The following is a 23,923-nucleotide window of genomic DNA, read 5'->3' on the forward strand; positions in this document are numbered from 1 at the left end:
CGCGCATGCGCGCCGCGCGACCGCCGCGTAGGACCCCCCCCCTCCGCGCGGGCAGCCGCCCCCCCCCCTCCGCGCGCGGCGGCTCGAGCCCGGTGACGTCAGGCGGGCGGCGGCGCGCGCCCCATCCATCCCTCCGCGGCGGCGGCGGCGCGCGCAGCCCCCCCGCCCCCCCCCCCCCCCCCCCCGCCGCCGCCGCCGCCGCCGCCCAGCCCGGAGGGTCCGCCCGCCCCGCCCCGCCCCCCCCCCGCGGATGTCGGCGCGCGGGCCCGGGACGCGCCGCCCCGCGGGCAGCACGGCGTGAGGAGCCGCCGGGATGGGGCCGCTGCTGGCCCTGGCCGCGGGGCTGCTGGCGCTGCTGGCCGCGCCCGCCCGCGCCCTCGAGGGTGAGTGCGGGGCCGCGCGGGACGGGGCCGGGGCCGGGGCCGGCGCGGGGAGCGGGCGGGCGGGCGGGCGAGGGGGCTGCGCGGCCCCGCGGGTCCGGGAGCGGCGGGGAGGGGGGCGGGGGGCGCCGCCGTGACAAAGCAGAGCGGGCGCAGCCGCGCCGCGGGGGACCGGGGGGCACCGGGTCCGGCCCCGCCGCCGACCTTCCCGCGCCCCCGCGCCGCAGTGGGAGGATGCCCCCCCCCAGCCCGCTCTCCCCGTTTCCCCCTCGCCCGCCTTCCCGTCCCCGCAGCCAGGCCGGGAAGTCGGAGCTCGGGGGCGCTGCGCCGGGGGTCGCTGGGCCGGGGTCCCCCCTCCCCCGGGACGCCCCGCGCTCCCGCTCTTGCGTAACGGGGGCTGCTCCCCCCGGGGCCGCGGCGGCCCCCGCTGCGCCGCTCGGCCGCGGCCGCTCTGGCGGCACTGGGAGGACTGGGAGGTGGTCTCCCCGGCCCCGGGCCGTCGGTCGGTCTGTCCCGCCGCCGCCGCTCGTCGCCGGGCTGTGCACGTCCCGGCCCCCGCCCGGTGAACGCGGGAGGGAACCGGGCGCTCGCTCCCATGTGCCGGGGCCGGTCCTGGGAGCTGCCGGCCGGGCCAGCCGGGAGCGGGCGGCGGGGAGGCTCCTGGCGATGCCTGAGGCGCGGGGCAGGAGGCTGCGTTCCCTTTGCCGGCAGAGGGATGGGGGCTGCGGGTTGGCTCGCTCCGCTTTCCGCCTGTGGATTCCCTCTGCGCAGACGGGAATGGCCTGGCGAAGGTGGGAGACTGCGGCAACCCCTTGGCGAGGGTTTTTTGGGAAGATTTTTCTGCCCCCGCGCTTCGCTCGCCGTGGAGCGAACCGTGCGAAGCCGCTGGTGTTTGGTGTCGTGGCAGCGGCAGCGCCTGACCCATCACCGGGTCAGAGGGGTGGAGGGGGAGGAGGTTCGGGCGAACGCCAGCTCCCTGCCCCAGATGAGCGTCTGGGGCTGCGGGAGGCTGGAGCCTGCGGTTTCCATTCCTGCAGCCCCTCCTTGCCCCGCTGCCGGCCCAGGAGCTGAATCAGTGTCGCCTGGAGGGAGGTGGCAGGAGCAGAGCAGCTCAGGGCAGCCCGCAGCCACCCCTGCTCAGCTGACACCGGCGCGCTCGCTACCGCGGGGCTGATTGACCTGCTGGCACCAGCCGGGGCAGGTGATGGCTAGCAGCCGGGGCCGCGGGCTCCCACCCCGCGCCCAGGGACCCCGGGTCTCGGAGGTGGCCGGGAGCAGCCGGCGGATGCAGAAGTTGGTGGGGGCGGGAGGGACGCGCATCGCGCGTTGCATAAGCTGCGTTGCCTTTGGAAACACGGCTGCGGAATGGTGGTGTGCTGGAGGGAAGCTCCTCCATCCGCCTCTCCCCGTGAGCCGGAGCGTGGAGGTGCCCCCTCCTTCCACGGCCCCCTCCCCTCCCAAGGGGCTGCCCTTGGGGGTGACGTCGGGGGTGAGGTGCTGTTCTGGCTCCGCGGAGCCTTGGGCAGCCCGGAGGGGGCTCTCAGAGCCCCCTGTCCGCCGGGGTGCGGCTGGGCTGGCTGGGGAGCAGAAGGTGGCACCCGAGCGGTGCCCTGGCTGCAGTGGTCCTGGCTGGGCTCCGGTTTCCCAGCTGCAGGTCTCCGCTGCGGGAGGGGCGAGCTCAGGGCAAGGGGGGTTCTGGGGCAACTGGGATGGAGCTGGTGCTGCCTGGGTGCCACTGGGAGTGGGCTGCAGGGTCTCCATCCTTGTCCAGAGACCCAAGTCCCCACACCCGCTGCCCCGTTCGCACCCCCGACGCGACCCCTCGGTGCGCTCCGCTGGAAGCCGTTGGTTTGTTCCTGGCTTTGGCTGCGGGCGAAGGGGGAGGCAAAGTCCAGGCGGAGGGGTCGGCGGGGGGGAAGCTCTTCCAGGGGGACAAAGGGCACCGGTGTGCGGCTCCCGTCCGCCTGAGCTCTGCTGCTGCCTGCCCGGGCGGCGCGGAGCTTCCCGGGGCCCGGGCAGAGCTGGGAGCCCCGGGAGGGGAGCGCGGGCAGGCAGGCAGGCGTTGCCCCGCTTCTGTTTTGGGAATAACCGGCGGCTGAGGGTGCCTGTGGTGTTCGGCGCAGTGCTTCCCTCGTGCCACCTCGGTGGTCTGGCGTGTCCCGTGCGCGAGGGGAGCGCGTGTGCCCGCGTGTGGACCTGTGTGCGCACGTGGTTTCCCTGGGCATGCGTGGACGTGCCCGGAGCCGCGCTGGGTTCAGCAGAGGGGAAGGGAGGAGTGTTTGGGGCTGCCGGGAGCAGAAGGCAGGAGCTGTTGGGGGGGCTGCCCATGGGGACTGGCTGGGGGCTTCTCCGTGCGGTGGTGGGGAGGGGAGGGTGCCTGGCATCCCCCGCGTGGAGCGTCCCGGCGAGGCCCTCGGCTCTGCAGAGCGTGGGGTTCCCGGGAGCCCCGTCGGGCTCTGCCCCTGCAGCGAGGTGCTGCACCGCGAGGTGCCGGCGTGCCCCGATGCCGCTGTGGTGTCTGGAGGAGAGGGCTGGCCTCCGGTGCCTGTCCCGCGTGCTCCCTGTCCGGGGACGCGCACCGGCGTTGAGGGGCTGCAGCAGCAGTGGAGCGTCCCTGGCAAAGCCTGGCAGCGCTGCCCGTTTTGGGGTGAAACCAAGGCATTGCCTTCTCGCTGCTTCCAAAGCTGTTTCGAGGTGCTGTGGGTGGTGCGGAGGTGGGAACAGACGTGGCGTCCCCCTCGTCCTCGGTGTCTCAGCCTCACCGCTCGGCCCTCGTCTTCTCTCCGTGCTGGCTCCATGTGCTCCGCGGGAGCCTGTGAGCGGGGGCTGCTCGCACCCTCCGGCTCGTGATGCTTCTCCGGCATCGAGTACCGGTCGGGCTGATGGGGAGGAAAACTGCCCCGGTCCAACCGGTTCCTCAAAGGCCCTGTCCCCAGAGCCTCCACTTCTGGAGGAGCTGACTCCCCTTTGGTTCTCCTCACCACCAGCCCGTGCTTGATGCAGGGCTGGCTCGCTGGCAGGGCAGGGCCCGGTGCCCTCCCGGTACGCCACCCGGCACGGGCTCCGCTCTGCTGCACGTGGCATCCCCGTCTCCTCGCAGAGACAGCAGGAGCGGAGCGGCGAAGCGGAGACAAGTTCAGGGAAAGGCTGCGTGAACCAGCGGCTGCGTGGGGTGCCCAGAAACACGGCTCTCGCGTCTGCGGGGGGGTGACAGGGTGGTGACACGAGCAGCTTCGAGGTGGGAGGGTTGGCCCCGAAAACTGTCTTCCCGCTGTCTGGGGCGAGGGTGTTTGGGACAGGAGCATGGGCAGACGGAGCTCAGCCCCTCTCCTTCCCTCTTTGGAGGGGCGTGGGGGGGCTCGGCTGCCACTCGAGGGCTGCGGGAGCGTCCCGGTCGTCTCCCGGTGCTTTGTGGGCTGGGGCAGAGGATGGGGCAGGGCGAGGAGCCCTTTGGGCAGAAACCGGGAGCATCGTTAGCGCTCGCGGAGGTGACTGTGGCAGCAGGGCCGGGGTGCTGGGGACGTGGGGGCCCCGGAGCAGCGCTCACGGGTGCCGTGGGCTGCCTGGTGCTGAGCGTCTGCCAGCCTGTCCCTGCGTCGCGGCGGCGTGAGCAGCCGGTGCCGGAGAGGAGCGAGCTGCTGGCGCTGTCAGGTGGATCCTGCAGCCGAGGTCTCGCCACCGTCTCGCGAGCACCGGGGAAGCTCTGCGGGGAGCGGGGCTGCCCGCGTGCCCTCGCCGTCCCCGGGGACAGCTGCTCGCAGCTGGGGGCTTTGCTGCCCTGTGCGGCACCGGTGCCCTGGGAGGCAGGAGGAGCTGAGCCCGCGTCCGTGACCACCCACGGCTGTCGGGATTTTGGCTGTGCCGTTGGGACGGCTTCCCGAGCCCATGGACGGGCTGTCAGCGGGGACTGGCCATCTTGGGGCCCGCAGAGCCTCTCCGGAGCGGTGCGGGGAGCGCGTGCCTCTGCGGGCGCCCTTTGCCCTGGAAGGGGGTGCGTGGGGGGCTGCCCGACGCTGCGGGACGGCTGGGCTGGGGCGGTCAGGGCTGGGCCCTCGGGAGTCTGGGGTGGGACAGGCTGTGCCGCAGTCCTGCTGAGTCGGCACGATCAGCGCGGCGGTAACCAGCGGGCGAGACCGCGGCTTTGTCGTGGGGCAGGAGGTTCCTCTTCCAGGCATTGAAATGATTTTGGTTCCCAGATCTGTGTCGAGCACCTTCTTTGTGCCGACGCCACAGATAAAATCCTTGTTCTGTGCCCCCGAGGCCCCAGCCGACCCCCAGCCCTGCTCGGGGGCTGCGCCTCGCTGAGAGCCGACTGCCTGCTCGTGCTGCCTCGGCCAAGCACAAAGTCCTTCTGCTCCCAGCTCACCCCAGTGAGCCGGGGGCTCAGCTGAAGCGCCCAGATGGATCCAGCGGTCCCAGGATTGGGAAATGGGCTCCGTAGAGATGGTTGTGGCAGCATGTGGCTGCCTAAGCTGGTGAGCAGTGGATGCGTCCGCCCGTTTCCCTCCCGTGGTCCCTGCTTTGCCGGGCAGACCAGACTCTCCTTGTGCTCAGGCTGAATTTTATCTCTGTCACCTCCCAGAGAGCGTGTCTGGCCGCGTTCCCGTGGGCATCCCTCTCTGCGAGCAGGGAGCTGCGGGCCGGGGTCCCTGCGGTGGCCTGGCCCCGCTGCCGCGGGTGAGCTGCTGGCCGGGATCCTGCCGGCCCTGCCAGCGCAGCAGCCGCGGCTCCCGCGGACGGGGCTGCGTTTCTGGGCCCCGTTTGCATCGTGGCCGCGCAGACCAGCGCCGGCGGAGCCACCGAGCCCTGTTTTGCACCGGGGGAGCAGCCGGTGCCGTCGGCGCTGGACCGAGCGCTGTGCACACGGGGGGATGGCCCCGTCTCGAGGGGTGCGGGGCACGGCTGCTGCCCTGCACGGGGCCACGAGCGTGGCTGGGGGAGCCCGGACTGGACGCAGCACGTGCCAGGGCCTCACTGGGCGTTTGGGGAGGTTTTGCGTCCGGCGCCGTCTTCCGCTGGCTCTCCGAAATGGAGCGTTGGCTCCATCCATGCTGCAACTTGTTGTCGAGGCGATGCATTTTCCTGTCCTTCGGATTTTGCAAGCCAGTGCGAGACCAACTGGAGCTATTTACAGACCAGGTTTTGCTGTTGACTTAACTTTTCAGTCACTTCCATTTAATGTACCTTGGCAGGCTGACCTGCCAGCGGCAAGCAGCAGCAAATATTTTCAGCATTTTCTAACTCGGCTCAAACTTCTTGTTTTCTTCCCTCTGTGTCTCTTACTTTAAGAAGGAAAAGTACCCGATGGGCCGTGAGGGCTGTTTTGCTGGGTGTGAGGTTGCTCTCCCCAACACAGTCCAGCCATGTCTAGGGCTAAATACACTCACAATGTCCTTTCTTAGCCAGGGAAGCGGAGCAGACTGGAGCTGCGACCACACCGACGCTCTGTAGGATCAGAGATGGTCCCGGCGCTGCTGGCAGGAAAGGGCTTCGGGGCTGGCAGCTGGCGCGCTCGGTAGTGGCCTTGCTGGCAGCCTGGGGCGTCGCTGGTGGGACCCTGCCCACGGTGCCGCCGCGGCGAGGGATGAGAAGGGCGGCCTCAGCCTTGCGGGAAGGTCAGAGCGGGTCTGGAGTGTCCAAAACGCGTGGACTGAGGTGTCAGGAGGAATTGCGGATGGCTGGGAGGGAGTCTAATTGAGTTGGAAGTTGCATCTTTAATCGAGTGGACTAATTAGCCTCTTGCAAGATGCCGTGTCTCCGAGTGAGACCGTGGCAAGGATGGGTGGGCGTTGCCGGTCGCGTCCTGGTGCGAGAGCCGGTGACGGGCAGGTGAAGGGCGAGGTGAATAACGGAGGCTGCGGGCACGGGGCGCGAGGGGAGCGTTTGCTGCTTTCGGACTTGCTCTGGACTTGGGGCGCTGGTGTCCATCCATTGGCGACCAGACCGAGGGGGAGGATTTCAGCTGGGGGGGACGAAGGTGTTCTGAGCCGTCGCGCTGCTGCTCCCCTGCCCCAGCCTTGCTGGGGGTGGCCGGGTTTTGTTTGCTGTGGGCTGCTGGGCGAATTGTGATTTTAATCTGCTGAGAGCTTTGAAACGCATCCGTCTAGTCCATTTGCTTAATATGGTGCAGCTCTTTGTTTGCAGGCACCGCTGCGGCCGCCTGAGCGTGGGGACCGCGCGCTGGCTGGGCCCCGGCTGCTCGCCGCCGCTCGTTGTGCTGCGGAACAGTCGAGGGGCTGTGCCGGGCTGCCCGCACCCGTGCTGCTGCGTCAGGGTCTCTGGGGCCGGTCCTTCCCGGTGCTCCCCCCCTGCTTTCCTGCACCCAGGGAGCAGAGCCCCTCGATGCCGCAGCAGCATGCGCTGTGCCCTGCGGATCTGCCCGGCGATTTTCTGTTTATGCTGTGGTCAGAATTTGGGTATTGTGGCCTGAAGGGGCTGCACATGGACGCAGACGCTCGTGCGATGAGCGTGGCGCTGCGGCTGCGGGGAGCAGCGGTGGGCTCCTCTGCCCCTCTCTGCTCTGCGTGCGCCGGGCCGGCATGCGGGCGGACGGTGGGCTGCCTCTGCGTGCCCACCCGCTGCTCGGAGCAGCCTCGTCCAGGCACCGGCGCCTTGCCTGTCCCCGGCTGCCGGTGTCGATGTCCCTCTCGCAGCCAGCTGGGATTGTGGCCGGGAGCGCGGTCCCAGCTGATGCGTGACGCTCGAGGGGCTCTGACCTGGAGGGCAGCGGCATCCCGAAGCGCGCGGTGCTTGCCATTACCCCATCCTCCCTCGGGTGCGTGTGCCGGCTCGGTGCCGGATCCCACACCTCTGGGCAGGCGGCGTGGGGAGGGGAGCTGGGAGAGGGCTGCGAAGGGTTTCCGCTCGGCGCCGCGGGTGTCACAGCGCCTTTTTATTGTTTGGAAAAGGAAGCACTTGGGTTTAATACTTCCCGTGGCGGCTGCCTTCCCAGCGGTCCGGGCGGATGCTGCGGGGTGCCGGGGGCAGACGCAGCACTGAGGGTCGGGCTGTCCCGGGGCCGGCCCCTGAGTGGGTACTGCAATTCCCAGGTTGTTTCCGAGGAAGGAAATTTCCTCACCTGGTCCTGAAATCATCAGCTGAAGTGTCCCTGGGCCCCTGGCTTTGTCCATGGGACACATCCTGTGCCGCTCTTGAGGGCTGTTCCTGGCGAGACCGGCAGCCCCGGTCCAGCTTGGCATCCCTGGGTCGGTGCCTCTGCCACAGCCCTGTTTCCCTCTGCAGTCCCTGACCGCCACCGGCCCTTCCAGATGGGTTTGCTCAGCGTCTCCTCTCGTGGCCTGCAGTGTTTTCCTCATGGAAGAGCAGATTTGGAGCCTAGCTCCGTGCTTACTCACCAGCTTGGTCTTCTCCTCTAGAGCTTCTCCGGTGCCATCGTCCCTCGCCACCCAGCTGGCCCAGCCCTGCGCCCTTTCGGCTGCCCTCAAAGCTGCTCTTTCTGCGATGTGCGGAAGGTAAAACCAGGCAAACCAGGGTCCCTGGCCTGCAGGAACCGCCTTGGAGCGTCTGGGCTGCCGCAGGGGAGCAGTGTGTTGCTGGCGTAGCCGAGCCACGCTGGTGGAGATGCCAAGGGGTTGGGGGTGTCTGGGACGAAGCATCAGAGCAGACATCACCGTGCCGGGTTCCCCTTTAATCAGTTTTACCACTTATAAACAGGTGGGACATTTCACCGTGGCAAGGATTTTTTTTCCCTTTACCTCTTCAAACGCAGCCGAGCGGGTGTCGGAGCGGCGAGCCGCCGTGCAGACCTGCCCCGCTCTCCTGGCCTGGGGCGCGTGGGGACGCGGGGGTCCTGCTGCGATGCGCACAGCTGGGGCGAGCAGCCGCGGCGACGAGCCCGGGTGTTGTGTGGTGGCCCCGGATGCGACTTCAGGGCTCGCTCTGTTCTGGTTGGATTCCCCCCCTTGGGGTTCAGCGCTCGCCGTTTGGGTGGAGGCTGCAGCCCGGCTCTGCGGAGCTCCGGGCTCCGGGGCTCGGTCGCCGGCCCGGTGCCGGTGTCTGGGGCTGGAGCTGTGGCAGGAGAGGCGGTGCTGGGCCGGCGCGGCGGCTGCGGGAGCGGAGCAGGGCCGGGCTCCGGCGTGGGCTCCCTCGGCTGCGGGGCTGTGCAGCCGTCCGAGGGTGCTGCGGGCTGCGGCTCTCCGAAGCCAGCCCGACGCGGCTGCAGGCTGTGGCTTCCCTGGGCACGCGGTCAAGGAAACCCCAAACCTTCCCCCGTCCTGCGCCGGCGAGCTGCCGCGTGGCCTGTGCCTGGAAGGTGCTGGCGCAGGGGGGGTCCGCTGGCGGGGGTCTCCTCCCCGCCCCGGCTGGGCGGCAGCGCCCTGGGGCTGCTGTGGCCTCGCTGCCCGGTTGGGCTGGCTTCTGGGCACCGGGGTGGGCGCCGGTGGCGACCAAAGCCCTGTGTGGGCTGGGAGCTCTGGCAGGAGGGGGCATGAGCCGTGGTGCTGCCATGGGTTGTTTTCTCCTGGGGAGACCTTGAAATAGCAGGAGATGGTGACGGGCGGCACGGTGGCTCTGTGACCTTGTCCTGCCTGGAGCCGGGAGATGCTCCCCACGGTACGCGGGTCCCCGGAGGACCTCAGGAGGGGACCTGTTGGCTGGGGACGGGGCTGGGTCTCCACCTGAGGGGGTGGTGGGTCCCCTCGTCCACGGTCACTGGGGCTGGCCGGGTCGCCGCTGGCGTTCACACGGGCAGGTGGACCAGAATCCAGAGCAGCTCTCCACGAGGACGCGCTCCTCGGGAATAAAAGTCCCTTTATGCCGGAATAATTAGTGTACTCAGAGCACGCTAATTATTCTGGGATAAAAGTGACTTTTATTCCAGCAGAGTGTCCTCTCAAAGGGCCCTTTCTGCCCGCTCCCGGGGCACAATAGCTGCTCTGCTCCGTTTCCCCATCTCAGACAAAGTCCTTATTTGCGAAGCTAGCGAAATTGAGTTGACTAATGAATTAAGGCCAATGGTTTTGGCATGGCTCCAGTGCTTTGAAAGCCTTGGCGAGCTGATGCCCGTCCCGGGCAGGCGGAAGCGCAGCACCTCCTGCCCCAGCAGAGCCCCTGCTCTCGGCTGCATTCGGCCCTGGGCTCTGCGGCTGAGCTCCGGCAGCGTCCTGCCCCCTGATTCAGCTGCCCAGATGAAATGCCTATTAATCCATGATGTGCAATTGCTTTATTGCACAATGCAGGCAGGTCTCTGGAGGAAGCGTTATCAGCTTTAGCCACAAGCCATAAATAACTGCCTCCAGTGCAGAACGCTGTATTCTGTTTGGGTTCCCCACTGCCGAGGGGATAAACATCCCCCTTCTTATTGCGAGAGTGGGTTAAGGGAATAAAACCTTCTGAGCGGGTAGAGGAGGCGGGGGGGCCTCAAGCAGCAGCCCCCCTGGCTGGCAGGGTCTCCTGCCCGCGGCCGCTGCCCCCTCCCCGACCCTGGCGCGGGGCAGCCCTGGCAGAGGGGTGAGGGGGGAGCGGGCACCCCCGGCAGGGATGGCCGCCGGCCAGGGACGGCTGCAGCCCGTCCAACTGCACCCAAAGGACTTAAGCCCCGTTCTCTTGGCTGCAAATGCTTTTTTCTTTTTTCTTTCTTTTTTTTTTTTTTTTCATTTAAATTGCAGATAAGCTGCCAAAAGAGAAAGAAATCAAAAAAGCGTGATTCTTCCTTGAAACACCCTCTGCTGCGTGGCTGGAGCCTGCCCCTTCTGCCCCTCCCCACCACGTTTTGTATGATCAAGCTCTTTTTTTTTTCCAGTTCTGAAAACGCTGTGGCTTCGTTTCATCTGGTTCCATCTCCTGCCATTTTTCTGCTCATTCTTCTGTGGACCTCTCGGTGGGGCCGGAGGCAGGAGGGGGACGAGGGGGATCGCGCTCCAGCGCAGATCTCCCAGCTTCTGAATTTGGTTTAAAATGCAAATTTTTTTTTTTTTTTTTTTTAATGCATTTCATCTGAAGGCGGTGGAGCTGCTGGAGCCTGGGGAGCGGGAGGGGAAGGGGCTGGGCGGGCGGGGGGGGAGCGCATTCCTCCCAGTGCCTCCAGATTTCCTGATGCGCGTTCGCATTTCAGTCCCGTCGTGTGTCGTGTCCCCCCCCCCGGTCTGTTTGAAGTCAGGTGACTGCGGTGCTGCCGGGGATGCAGCGGCCCTTGGGAGCCACAAGATGATTTTATTCCGCTTGCCCCTCCCCGCTGGGGACGAATGCTCTTGGGCAGCCTCCATCTTCCATCCTCCCTTGGGGACACGTTCTCCCATCCATCGCCCGTCTTCCCTCCCCTCTCCTCCTTCTCTGCTGTGGGGGGCAGTGGTGGCAGAACCCGCAGCCGGTGGGAGTCCCATCCCTGTGTGCATGGTGGGGGTGGAGGGGGGCTGCGGCGGGCAGGCGCTGGGGGCAGACCCCGGGGTGCTGGGGCTTTGCAGGGTTTCGCCTGTGGGTTGTGTCACCTCTCCCTGCCCCGGCCGTGGGGACTCTGCTGAGGGAGCCAGGGTTGTCCCCGGAGCGCAGGGGGACATCGGAGTCCTGGGCTCCCCCTTCCTGGCACACCCCGAGGTACCCAGTGCAGGACCCCAGTTGCTCCCAGTCCTCGCCCTGGCATCCCCTGTGCCCGTGGGGAGGGACGGGTGGGCAATGGGAGGGTGCACAGAGCGTGGCCCTGTGCGAAGGGGCTGTCTGGGCATGCCATCGGCCTCTGTGCACAGCGGGGTCCGGGGCCAGGCGCGGTGACGGGCTCCTCGGCGTCGCCTTGGGGGCTGCCGGCGAGTCTGGCAGCTCTGGGGCAGCAGCGGGGACCCGTCCTGCCTGTCCCTCCTGGCCACGGGAGCTGGCGCGTGGGTGATGCCCCGGCCGTGCCCTGGGACGGGAACTTCCAGCTGATTTGCAAGAGCATCCCCCGTCAGGGTGGGGAGCAGAAGTCGGAGATGAAAAACCAGGGAGGGTGCGGGCACGCAGCGGGGTGTGCCAGGTCAGCACCCAAAGCCATGGTCGGAGGTTCTGCTGCTGCTTCGATTTGCTAAGGTTTTCATAGCTGTTTCCAGCTGGCACCCTCAGCGTCTCCACGATCCGGGTGAGCGGCGGCAGCACCGCCCGGCAGCCCCTCCGGCCGTCCTCGCCCGGAGCGCGCCTTTCCCGCCGGAGCCCGGCGTGTTGCTGCCGCTCGAGCGTCTCTGGCACGCGGAGGCGGCCGTTTCTGCTCAGAATTGTCCCTTTTTTTTTTTTTTTAAGCGAGGTTAATGCCTTGTGATTTAGATGCAGTAGGCAGACTTAAAAGGAAAAGGGGAAAAAAAAATGTATTTTAAAGTCAATATTTACTTAGCAATTGGACGGGCCCCTCCCCCTGCGCATACCTGCGGCTTCTCCGGCGGGAATGGCCGGGAGCGCACAGCGACGTCATTCATGGAAGTGGCTGGGATGGAGCAGCGGATCTGGTTTGAATCTTCCCCTGGTTTGAATCTTCCCGTGCGAGGGGGCCGGATGGAAGAATTGCGAAAATGCATTTGAATGGTTTAGAGATCTTGTATTTAAATGTGAAACAAACAAATTAACCTTCCTTTCCCCTCCCCTTGAACAAACATGCCTCCAAACTGCGGGGTTGGGTATTTTAGATGTCTCTGGTACCCTGTCTAGCTTTTCGGAGCCAAAGGACCTGGTGAATTGACATTAGTCATCAGCGTGCAAATTCTGCAGAGACTTCTGCGTGTGCCAGGACGCTGTGGGGACCTGGGCTGAGCATCAGCGTCGCGGCTTCCACGCCAGACCCGGCACCAAGGCAGGGCGGAAGAGCCGAGGGGTGTTTGTGCCTCCGTGCTTGGTCCTTCCCTGCTTTCTGTCCTGTGGCTGCAGAGAAACTCTGGGGAATCTGGAGAGTCCTGAAAGCACAGAAAATGAACAAATCATGTTTTTTTCTGAAATAGAAGGACAAAGGATGTATAGCGTGCGGGAGAAAAATCAAAGTCCAAGGTGACTCTGGTGTTTGTGTTTGGGTGACTTGGATGATCTTCCAGCTTGGTGCCATGGGGCTGCGTGCCGGCACCTCGGGCGGGTCCCATGGCAGGCACGGCTCCGCTCTTCTTGGGGCGGTGGCCCTGGAGTTGGGATTTGCTCCAGCCACGCGATGTCTTGGAAGCGGAGTTGGCCAGGAGGGATGGCAGGACAAGGATGTGATGTTGAGCTGGCTGTGGGGACAGGCTCTCCCCCGAGAAAGGCGGTCAGCCACAAGTGGCCAGAATGTAGCTGGGAGCGGAGCAGATCGTAGCGGTGGCTTCCCTGGCGCCTTGGCGTGCGTTGAGCCTTCTCGGTGGGCGCTGGCACAGCCGTCGTGCCAACACGCTGGGGGGGGTGGTGGGCTTGCCGTGGCTCGATGGGGCTGGAGCTTGGTGGATGCCACTTCTACGCACTGGGGCTTCGCTGTCCCCCCTGCTCCGGGGTCCGATGGTTTCCTGCCCAGCTTTGGTCTCCAGAACAACCTGGCCGGTTCCTGTGCGTGTGCGGTGTTGGGAGCTGGGACTGGCCGGCCGGTTGTGCCGCGGACGTTGCTCCGGGGGCCCGGGGTGCTGTGCCGGGGCCCTGCAGACCGCCGGCTCCCCGCTGCCCCTTGGCCGGGTGCTGCGTCTGCGCGGGCTGGCGCGGGGCGAGCGCGGCTGTCTGCGCGGCGCGGGAGCTGTGCGCGGTGCCCGGCTCCTCGTGGGCTGTGCGAGAGTGGAGAGGACGGGGTCGCTGGGGACGGAGACCTGGGAGGAATGTGAAGCACGTTTATTTTTCTCCCTCTCAGCTTTCTGCCCCCTGAACATCTGTTTTGCGAATCACGCGCGTTCCAGGCCGTCGTTACGGCCGGCGCTGGTTCCTGTGCGAAGCGGCGGTCGGCCGCCTGCTCCCGAGGAGGGGAGGAGGAGCTGGGCTGCGGAGGAGAGCGCGGCGTGCTCGGGGAAGGAGTTCCTCAATGTTTTTGTGGTTTGCTTCCAGCCTGTCTCGGTTTTTATGCTGTACTCATCTGCGCACTGGAGGTAGCTCGGCTTCTGCTCAAGGTGGAGGCCCCCTGCTCGCCAGCCTCCCCACGCGCTCCGTTGAAGTGGAATTGTCGACTTCTTGCTTTAGGCGAACATGAAAGGTGTTTTGCTGTGTTGCTGTCACAGCCCTTTTCCCCCCTCGGGCGCGTTGGAGGTGAAGCCCTCGGCTGCCCGTGGCTGTGGGCAGGCAGAGGCGCAGCCGGGCTCTCCGTCCCCGTCCCGCCTGGAAAGAGCCCCTGGCCGCGCCGCGCGCCTGCCCGGGGGTCTGCTCCCACCCTATGCCGGAGAAGGGTCCCATTGCTGGCACCCAAATAGCCTTTTTTTTTTTTGCCATTTTTTGAGTGCAGTCCTTTTGCCTCTGTCCCCTTTGAATTGCTCTTAGGCGCAGATCTCTGCTCCGACTGCCAAAGAGGGACGTGGTTTCCGCGGCCGGCTCTCGCAGCTGTCCTGGCCCCGCTCTGAGCCGGCCATTGTGCACTGCATGAAGGCGCCTTTATTCTCCGGCCTGGAGCTGGAGCTCTGCTCCCCGCTGCCATTGCCGCTGCCGGGGCGGCCGCCCGGCTTTCGGAAGGATCTTTGGCTCCGTGTGAAGGGTGCATTAACAGATACCTTCTCTGATTGTCCACCTGGCACTGAGGCATCCCGGCGCTTACTCCAGGGCCATTTGGCTGGCTGGGAACGTGCTGTGCAGGAACAGACCGTGCGCAGGGTTGCCGAGGAGCCTGGCGAGCTGGCTGCCGGGAGGGGAAGCCATCTCCTTTCCTCCCCCCGTGCAGAGCCACGGCGGCAGCCGTCCTGTGAAAGCGGCTCTAGAAGACGCAGGGCCTCGTGCTGCCGAAGCCGTCCTCGTGTTTGGGAATGGCGGAGGGGGACAGCCGGCGGTTTGAGCCGGGTTCGGGCGCAGCGTCGCGATGGGTTGGCGTGCCCTGCGGCGGCAAGGAGCCGCGGCACTACTCCCGGGGCCTGCCTGCGCCGGGGGAAGGGCTGAGCGGGAGCAGGGCTGCCTGCGAGCGGGGCGGGCACACGCAGGCTGTGTGTCCTCAGGGGTGGCTTTGCCTTGGGGACGCGTGTGCAGCCTGGCAGAGCCTGCGCGAGCGATGTGTCGGTGCTTGGAGGAAATCCCACCCGTGCTGCTCCTGCGTGGGGAAGCTGCTGGCAGCAGCAGGAGGGCCTGCCCTGCTCCAGTCCGGCCAATCTTCCGTGCTGCTGGTGAGCATCTCTGCTCCAGGACCGGTGTCTCCAGTGCAAAACAAGACCCTGTCCCCGCTCTGGTTTCTCCTCCGATGTAGATGCGGTGTCTGTGGCGGAGCGGCAGACTGGGAACTGCTTGCCAGGGGTTTGCCCTCTTCTTGCGGATCTGCACGCTCCCCTTGGCAGGCAGGAGGTAGGTGGGAGGCTGGGAGCTGAGCTTGACCCCGGGGAGATGGCGACCGCTGTTGGCCAGCCAGGTTCCTGGTGCTGGCTGCGGTCAGCTGGGGGCTTGCGGCAGCCGTAGGTCGCTTTGTGGCTGCTGGAGACCTGAGAGGATGAGGGAGAGCAGGAAATCCAAGGGAGCGTCAGCTCTTTGCTGTGGTTTTCTTAATGAATCTTGCATTTGGCGTGCTTGTGGCTGGGAGGTGGAGGCGGGAGATGAGCAGAGGGAAGAGGGGGTGGCTTCGGAGGAGACCCAGTTGCGGGAGGCTGCTGTCCCCGGGCTCCAGCCCTGCGCTGCCGTGTGCTGCAGCAGGACGGGGACCGGCTTGGCCTCCCAGCCATCGCTTGCCTAAAGGTGTGGGGGTGCCGGAGGGGGAGGCGTCTCCTCATAGCCGGGGATGTTGCATCCATTTTGGTATGCCCAGTCTCCATCTTGATTGCGCTGAGCTCCCTGTCGTGGTGTCAAGCCTTTCCCTCTAAGCAGCAAGCTCCAGCGCTGCCGGTGCGGATGCTTTGAAGACAGAAGGGAGGCAAGGTTAGTAGGAGGTGGTACTCTTCAATCAAACCCGATGACGTCAAACAAAGCCCTTTTGCAGGTCTGAGGAGTAATTAGTGTCGTTACACGGTGGGGAGAGTTTCCTCCCACCCTTTAGGAACTGGGATTTGGGCTGGGGAGAGGACCTTCCCCATCCCCTTCCCTCGCAGCAGCATCCCTGCTGCAGACCGGGCAGAGGCTGCCTGGACCCGGCTGCGGCGTTCCCTTCACGTGGCCGGAGCTGCGGAGGAAGCCCGGCACCTTCTCTGCCTGCCGGGAGCCTGTGAGCGAGCCGGGTCACGAAGCGCGAGAAACGAGCTGCAGCGCTGGCAGCAGCTCCTGCCTGCGGCGCTGCCCGCTGCGGCGGGGCCGACGCAGAGACCCTGCTTCCGTGAGCTGAGCAGGGAGTTACCAGATCCTTGGAGCAGGGAATTTAGTAGAAGGCCGGGGATGACACAAGATGAACGTTTAGGGAATTGCGTGTGTTTGATTGCTTTTAACGAGCCCTCACAGCTGCGTTTCGCTGGGTTTCCAAGGTTTCCTGCCTTCCCGAGCGCTCGGGCTCACTGCTCACAGCAAACCCTGCAGTCGGCACGGAAGCGTTTGCCGCAGAGCGCTGGGTCCCTGGGCAGAAGGGGAAGCGCTGAAAGACTGGCAAGGAGACGGCCTGAGCCGGGAGGGCGGTGGGTGCGGGGCAGTGGCCCTTGGCGGGGAGCCCCTGGCGTGGGCCGGTTCGGAGCTGGGCTCCGCTGTGTCTCAGCCCCTCCTGACTGCAGCTCCCGCCTGGAATTCTGCTGCGGGCCCTGTCCCGGCGTGGCCGCGGGCCCTGGTACCCCACGCCTTACGGGTCCTGTGGACGCAGGCCTTTGTGTTTGGTGCTGCCCCGGCCGCGGCGGGTCGGCCAAGAGAGATGTCGGCGCAGCGCGGCCGAGCCGGGGACGGGCGAGGGTTCTGCCTTCCCTTCCCCCCGCGACCCTTTGGTGAAGGGGGGTGGTCAGCCTCTGCTTGGGGGGGTGCAGTGACCCCCCCATTGCAGCCTGGGCTCTGGGGGGATACGCAGTGACCCCCCCATTGCAGCCTGGGCTCTGGGAGGGTGCACAGTGACCCCCCCATTGCAGCCTGGGCTCTGGGGGGATACGCAGTGACCCCCCCATTGCAGCCTGGGCTCTGGGAGGGTGCACAGTGACCCCCCCATTGCAGCCTGGGCTCTGGGAGGGTGCGCAGCGACCCCCCCATTGCAGCCTGGGCTCTGGGGGGATACGCAGTGACCCCCCCATTGCAGCCAGCCCCTCAGAGGGGGTCGGTTTTGGCAGAGGGAGAGCGTCCCCGCTCCAGAGCCCGGGGCTCTTCCCAGCCCTGCTCCCGTCCCTGGGGCCGGGCTGGTTTGTGCTCTGCGCTTCGGGTTTTCCTCCTGGTTTTGGTGTGGCTTTGGTTTATTTCTGCGTGTCCCGGGAACGCGGCGCTGGGGTCGCCGACCCTCCCTGGGAGCTCCGTCCCGGCCGTGCACGTGAGATTTCCTGGGCGCAGGATGGATGGAGAACCTGTCCTGCTGCCGCTGCTGGTGCTGTCTGTGTGATTTAAAAACGTTACTTTTTAATTTGTTCCCATTTGGGTTTTCTTATTTTTTTCTCTGTCTTTTTTACTGTCTAGCATAGAAAATAAACTGCCTTTGGCTCCCAGGAGCTAATTCATCCAAGTTAAATGATCTTTAAAATCTGTTAGCGCATCATGGATCTCGGCTCCTGTTTTCTTGCAGTGTAATTAATGCTTCAGTTTAAATTTTCTGCTTTCCTTAGGGGCAAGGTTGATGGATCTGATGCCAGGCTAAAACTTTTGCTGAGCCATTAGAAAGAAATCAAACTAAAAGCAATCTAGTCCTTAATTTAAATTTTATTTTTTTTTAAATAACTTGTCTTTGGAAAGAAACTGATCTTGTTTATTATCGTTATTTCTCTTCTCATCCAGCACCGAAGACATGTAGCCCTAAACAGTTTGCATGCAAAGATCAGATTACGTGCATATCTAAGGGCTGGCGCTGTGACGGGGAAAAGGATTGTCCGGATGGCTCGGATGAATCACCCGATATATGTATGTATGCCTTTCCTTCCTAATGATGTTCTTTTGGTTTTGTTTCATCCATTCTCTCATTGCACGGTCGTCCCAGGGTCCTGAACGAGTGACGTCGCACAACTGCTCTACCTCAGCTCCTGTTTCTCCTGTAGTACCAGGAGTCCGCAGCACCTGGGGCGTGGGCAGGAGTCCAAGCCGTCCATCTGTCCGTCCTCCCTTGATCCCCCCAGCTGCTGCTCCCGGGGCCTCTGGCTCTGGGTCCGTGATCCATTGTAACAAAACAGCCTCCTGGGAATGGGCTATCACTGATTTATTTTTTGTTTCCACCATAATTGGTTTACCCGAGGAAAGCAGAGTCCTGGAGGCGAGGACGGAGCGAGCCGTGGTGCGGGGCAGGGGCTGCGCCTGCCCAGGGTCAGCTCTGACGCAGGAGCGTCCGGTCCTCACGCCGCTGTGCCTCCGGCCGTGCCTCCGGTGCCCGGGGCAAGGGCTGGGCTGCAGGGAGGAAGGAGGTCCCTGGGAGTCCCGGGGAACAGCTGGAAAAGTGACGCCACTTTCCCCGCATATGTTTGGATTAGGATGCTGTGTTGGTTTTACTGGTTTTGCCCTGGGCCGTTGGAGCCGCTCTGCGGCAGCGGCGCGGGCAGCCCCGGTGCTGGGGGTGCTCCCGCCACGGGTGGGGCGGTTGGGGCTCTCTGGAAGCAAACGGAGAGCTGGGCTGGGTTAGATGGGGTGCAAGGGCCGGGGCCGGTGTGTCTGCACGGGGGAGCGAGGCAGAGCTGTGCTGGCACCGGGGGCTCCGCAGGGACAGCGTGTGTGCGGGTCCTGCTGTGCGGGGGCTCTGCCCCGGCTGGGCTGGGCCGAGGAACCGCCGCTCCCCTGTGTCCTGGTTTCTGCCCCTGGCTGACAAGGGAGGCTGTGCTGCCCTCGCTGCCTCACAGGAGCAGCCTTGTTAGGTTGTTTTACTGTGTCAGGAAAGCCGCCTCAGGATGCTGGGCCGGCAGGACAGCCACAGCTGGGTTCATCCCTGCCGCTGCTCACCGGTGGCCAACAAAATCCGCTCGTCCTCTGGCTCGGAGATCCTTCCCGGACTGCTGCTTTCCGTGGGACTTGCCATCAAGGTCTCCTCCAAAGCAGTTTCTGGTTCGGCACTGGGGTTATTTATTTCTTAAGGCAAAATGATGCAACCGTCCCCTCTGTGGGAGGGATGAGGGGGCTGGGATGGGCTGTCTGGCTCCAGTCAATCAGCAGCCCTGGAAAATTACTGCGGGAGGACTCGGAGGCCCTTCCCTGGCTGGGAGAAATCTGTCCTGATTGACGTGTTCCACTTGCTGCGCGTGTCTGCGCCCGCTTCGCTGCCCCCGCATCCATATGGACAGGTGAACGGAAAACAGACCCCTCGGATGCTTCTCACTCTTCCCTTTCTTCCTCTTTCTTCACTGGGAAGGCACCACTGGTGGGGGAAGGCAGAGCCGCGAGCATCCACCACCGCTGCCCGCCCAGCCCGCCCCGGTCCCTGCTCCAGCTCCCCGCGGGCCGCTGAGGTGCCCGGTGCCGGCAGCAGCGTCCGGCCGTTCTGCGGCTGCACCTTGTGTCCGTCTGGGCGGCAGTCGTGGCCTCGGGCGCGAGGAAGGACGATGCTCTTGGGTTCGCTCAGAGCCCCGAGGGCTGGAGCCGCGCGGCTCCCGCTGGAGGAGGGGGGGGTGCAGACCCTGCTCGCCCTGTGCCCCTCAGTTACCTGATGGCTCTGCCAGGGCAGGCAGGTGCGAGCGTCCTGCGAGGCAGAGACCAAAGCCCGGTGTTTCCTCTCTCCTCGCCCTGGCAGCGTGTGCGGCACAGAGCCCGTGAGTTTCCATCACCGCCACAGACCCTGGGCTTCAGAAATGCTCTTTTCCTGGGGAGCGGCTCCCTCCCCAGCTGAGATTTGGGGACGTGGGGGGCCTCGACCTTTCTGAGGGACTCTCCTCACCTTCCCCAAGCCCCCACTTTAAGCCCCGCGACCGTGTCAGCCTGTGGATTGCCAGGAGGGAGCCCTTGGGGACGTCGCAGTCGGGGTCAGTGGCCGTCGCTGCTGGCTCCTCTGTGCCAGTGGCCGGGCAGTGCAGCCGGGCAGTACTCGGTGTGGTGCTGGTGCGGGCTGGCCTGGTGCTTGCCTGCACCCTTCTGTGCCTTTCCCACGGGCCGGGGGTGTGGACGGAGGCTGCTGCCTGCCTGCTCCTGCCCAGGCTCGCACGAGTGGAGCCCAACCTGTCGGCACACACAGGGCGCAGAGCCCGCTGTCCGGGATTGCCAGGCAAGCTTTTCTCACACCACTTCGGCACTGGGGCTTCCAGCAGGCCCTCATCCTCCTTATCTTTTTGGCAGGGAGAGAATGACTTTTATTACTATTATTTAATCTCTCTTTTAAGCCCAGGCTGCAGACACGGCTCTTGCACGCTGCTTGGTGCACCCTTTCGCGCCCTGGCAGCACAGCGGGGTTATTTACATTGCACTAATGTATTCGTGTCAGTCTCTTGAAATGCCGTCTATTATGTGTGAGGTTTTCCTCCCTGGGGAATCCTTTTAAGTATTTGCTGGCTTTGCTCACGTGTTAGCTGAGCATAGGAAGAGTTCCCTTTCCGAGCTTGGTGCTGTGCTCGTGTCTGTGTGAGTGGCTCGTACCCAGTTCTTGCCCAGTCAGTCAGTTTTTAACTCCATGGAGCTTTCCTGGGGGAAAAAACTTGGACGAGAGCCTCCATCCTGTTGAAAATCAAAGGAGATGAGGGGCTCTGAGAAATGAATTTACTGTGGCTGAGCTACGGCCGTCATCTGGCTGCTGCACGCCGGCTGGCCTCGTGCCTGGAGCTCTCCTGGCTCAGCTGGGTGCCCTGGCCAGGCTGGGGGTTTGCCGGCAAGCAGGACAGCCAAGCCACCGGTTGGCGATTCTCTGGCTGCGCGACAGTGGCACCGGTTGCTTCACTGCAGCCGAATCCACGGCTCCGCAGCCTTCGGTCACCCGGATGTTTGTGAGGATTCGGTTCATCAGCCCGAGGGTTCAGGCGGTCTCACGTCCCCTGTCTCGCTGTGCTGGATCTCTCGATGGCCTGGCCCTGCTCGGGCTTGAATGGAGCGGACCCGTTGTCTGCAAAGCGTCGCTGGCACCGGGTGCAGCGGGAGCAGCCACGGGACTGTCCCCACCCAAGCTCCGTCCGTGCCAGTGGGGTGAGTGGGGCTGTCCCGCTCCCGGCTCCTGCTGCTGTTCCCTTCTCCTGTTCCCCCACGTCTGTGTCTCTTTGGGCTGTTGCCAGATCAGCTACAGGCTGCATTTACAGGAGGAAGAATTGCTTTTCTTTTTTCCTACTTTTTTTTTTGAAGTGGTTTTTAGAGGTTAAAAATTCCTGTCTAATTCAGCTCCTTGGGGTGTACCACAAGCTTGTCACATGCAATAAATTGGCTCATTTATTAGTGTGCCAACACAGTCAAAAGCAAACAAAGTGGCTTGTAGATTAATCCTGCCCTGTTTGTGATAAGTAGTTTGATCGAGGCTCTTTGCAGGGGAATAATGGACACAGCAGATCAGTTTTGACTGATGAACTGTGCACTTCATTTCAGTGCCTTCATTCTTTTGGCCTGTATATTGATACTACTTAATTAACCCTTAATTTGCAATTACTCGGTGTACAGATAGCATTCTTGTTCAGCCCTCTGTGAAAAGCAAAAGCCATAAAACAGCATCTGGTAATAATTCTCCCAGGAATCGTCTGCTGGGTGCCCTGAATTGGGGCTGGGAAAGAGGACAAACCCATGTCCCCAGTGGCTGCAATGGAGCCCGGGAATCCTGAGCTCTGTATCCCCCACCCTGGAGGGGCCCATCGCCCCAGTGCCACGCCAGTCGGCTAACTGGAAACACACTGGAACGTGTTTGACATGCAGCCTGTGTGCAGGGGGGGGTGATCTGGCATCTGGAGCCCGTTAGATTTCCATTCTTCGGGCACCTGTTGTGCAAGAAGGGGCACGCATGTGTCCACAGCCCAGACTTAGTCACTTTGCACAAAATGGACAGACGAAAGGGGATAAAGTTTGCACTTGTGGCAAGTTGGGGTGCTTCTCTGCAAGGCGCAGTGGTTGTGTGCTCTTAGCAGTGGCTTTCGTGAGCTGCTCCTGCCGTGGGAACCTCCTGCCCGTCGCTGCGGGAGCAGCAGCGTGCTGGGCTGTGGGGCGGCTCATTGGAGATTTCCTGCTGGACTTTAGTTCTGCAAAGGGCAGAGGAGAAACCCAGCCTACTCTGTCTGTTCCTCGACTGGCAATTTGCTGTCTCATAGTCTGGAGGACAGAGGGATGGATGTGCAATGGATTCTGCCTGGGACATGCTAAGGGGTCTTGTGCAGGGTCAGAAGAGCCATGGGTCAGAGCCATGTCCCGTCCATCCCTTGGCCAAACTCCCCTTGGCCCTCGCCCAGCAGAGTGAGATGGACTGCTCCTCTCTCACCCTCCTTGCTGCCGGCTGAGCCATGGGTGCGCAGGCAGCGTGGGCTGTGCAGGGCGTGCAGGCAGCGTGGGCTGTGCAGGCAGCGTGGGCTGTGCAGGGCGTGCAGGCAGCGTGGGCTGTGCAGGCAGCGTGGGCTGTGCAGGCAGCGTGGGCTGTGCAGGGCGTGCGGGCAGCGTGGGGCGTGCAGGCAGCGTGGGCTGTGCGGGCAGCGTGGGCTGTGCAGGCTGTGCAGGCAGCGTGGGGCGTGCGGGCAGCGTGGGCTGTGCAGGGCGTGCAGGCAGCGTGGGCTGTGCAGGGTGTGCAGGCAGTGTGGGGCGTGCAGGCAGCGTGGGCTGTGCAGGCAGCGCGGGGGCCTGGCATTGCGGCTGAAGGCACGTCCAGTGCAGCTCGCCTGGAGCGAGCCCGAGCCCAAGCCCTCGCTGGCCGGGAGCGCGTTGGCCGGGTGGGACGCATGCGGGACGGGGTTGCTGTCACACAGTGCCGGGCTGCACCCTGCCAGCGCTGCGTGACGTAACGCTGCTCTCCAAGGGCAGTTTAAGCTTATTTAGGACGAACTCCACCGGTGGAGTCTTAGATGAAGGTGACTGCTGGTCTCAATAGCTGTCTAAAACAGGACCGTGCCTGGACAAAGTGCTCGGCGCGTGATGCGCTCAGGTGCCCTTCTCGGTGCTCAGCTGGTGCTTCGCCTGCTGCGAAGGACAGGGTGGTCCGTGGGGAGCTCGGGAGCGATTTGTGCCACCGTCCCCGCTGCCGGCGGGGCTGATGCGCTGCCTGCCCTGCTGATGGGAGGGATAAACAGCCTCTGTCTCCCTGTGAAGTGGGGCTCGGGTGTTTCGCTTGCGTGCTGCCGTTGACTCAGCAGGGACGTGTTGGTGGCTTCTGAGAGAGCCGGCGAAAAGCTGCCCGTTCAGCCCTAAAGCCAGACTCAGGTCTGGGGCCGGGGGGGGTCAGGCTTTGCAGAGCTCTCTGGTCCCCGTGCTGTGCCATGCCGGGGCCGCTGACGCAGAGCCTGCGCTGTGCCAGGGCTCGCTGTCCGTGCGTCACCCTGGGCAGCTGCCGGCCAGCCCGGGGTGCAGCAGTGCTGGAGCCAGGGCGCTGGTGGAACTTTTAACAGGGTTTCAGGCTGTTAATCGATTTATGTTGTATTTTGTTGTTTGTCTCAATGCCATGCTTCTTTTCAGAGAAGCTTAAAAATAAAGCCTTGCTTCCTTTGTAATTTTTCTAGTTAATAATGAAGATTAAGTGTCCTTGTGTCGCATAGCCCTGGTTCTTAACGACCCCCCTGCAAGCGTCCTCTTAACAAAGAGCGTGTTGGCACCGACGGGCGTGCGGGGGGCCGGGGGGGCCGAGCTGGGGTGCTGACACCGCGTGACCCCGCGTGCCCCTGGCCCTCCCAGCAGCACGGGGTGCACAGAGCTGTGTCTCGGGCAGCCCTGAGAGGACGTGACCTGTGAGAGCTCAGAACGGGGAGTCTGGGGCTGCAGAGGTCTGGGGTCAGCTTCCTCCTGGGACCCCTGCCCGTCACCCCACTCGTTCCCGGGGGTGGGCACATGTCCACCGATGGTGGGCTCTGGGGCTGGGCAGAGGGTCCCCGGCTGCTCTGAGTCTCCTTCCTTTTTGCATGATGCTCCTGCTCGGGCTGCATGCTGCGAGGCGGTGGAAAAGGGAAAGTTCCCTCCAGGTGGGTCGTGCTTTTCCTCCTGGGAGAGCAGTGCCCGCAACGGTCCGGCCTGCGCTGAAAGGGAAATCCAGTGTCTGCTAATGAGCTTCCTCCAGGGAGAGCGGGGCAGTGCTGGGGGGGACAGGGCCTGGCTTGAGCCTTTGCTGGGGGCTGTTTCTGTTCTCGAGCTGCCGTGGGAGCCGAGAGGATTTGGGACTGGCCTTGCTAGGTGGGTGCTGCTTTTGCTCTGGGGCACATGCCAGGCAGGGGAATGCAGACCAAGGAGGTCCCTGGGCAGAGGGAATCAAAGCACGTTCACACGCTCGCTGCTGGTGCAATGCTTGCCCGCTGTTGGCTACTGCTCACATCTTCCCGTGAACGTACTGGGGAACA

The 23,923-nt window shown here is 64.3% G+C and overlaps 1 protein-coding gene across 5 annotated transcripts in view; it reads left to right on the top strand.

Annotated features, from left to right (window-relative positions):
• Positions 1–290: 290 nt before the first annotated feature.
• Positions 291–23,923, top strand: part of LRP1 (LDL receptor related protein 1) — an 88,610-nt gene continuing 64,977 nt past the window's right edge. For 3 of the 5 annotated variants that reach the window (XM_075445796.1, XM_075445797.1, XM_075445800.1), the window contains exons 1-2: positions 14,228–14,768; positions 17,298–17,420. In XM_075445796.1, the coding sequence (XP_075301911.1) occupies positions 14,243–14,768; positions 17,298–17,420 (649 nt within the window). In that variant the 5' untranslated portion in view covers positions 14,228–14,242. Of the gene's footprint in view, positions 384–14,227; positions 14,769–17,297; positions 17,421–23,923 lie in introns of those variants that run through there. The other 2 variants (XM_075445798.1, XM_075445799.1) reach the window with 2 other exon arrangements.

This window comes from Opisthocomus hoazin, chromosome 32 (assembly GCF_030867145.1).
Source record: "Opisthocomus hoazin isolate bOpiHoa1 chromosome 32, bOpiHoa1.hap1, whole genome shotgun sequence".
In the NCBI taxonomy this organism is placed as follows: Eukaryota; Metazoa; Chordata; class Aves; order Opisthocomiformes; family Opisthocomidae; genus Opisthocomus; species Opisthocomus hoazin.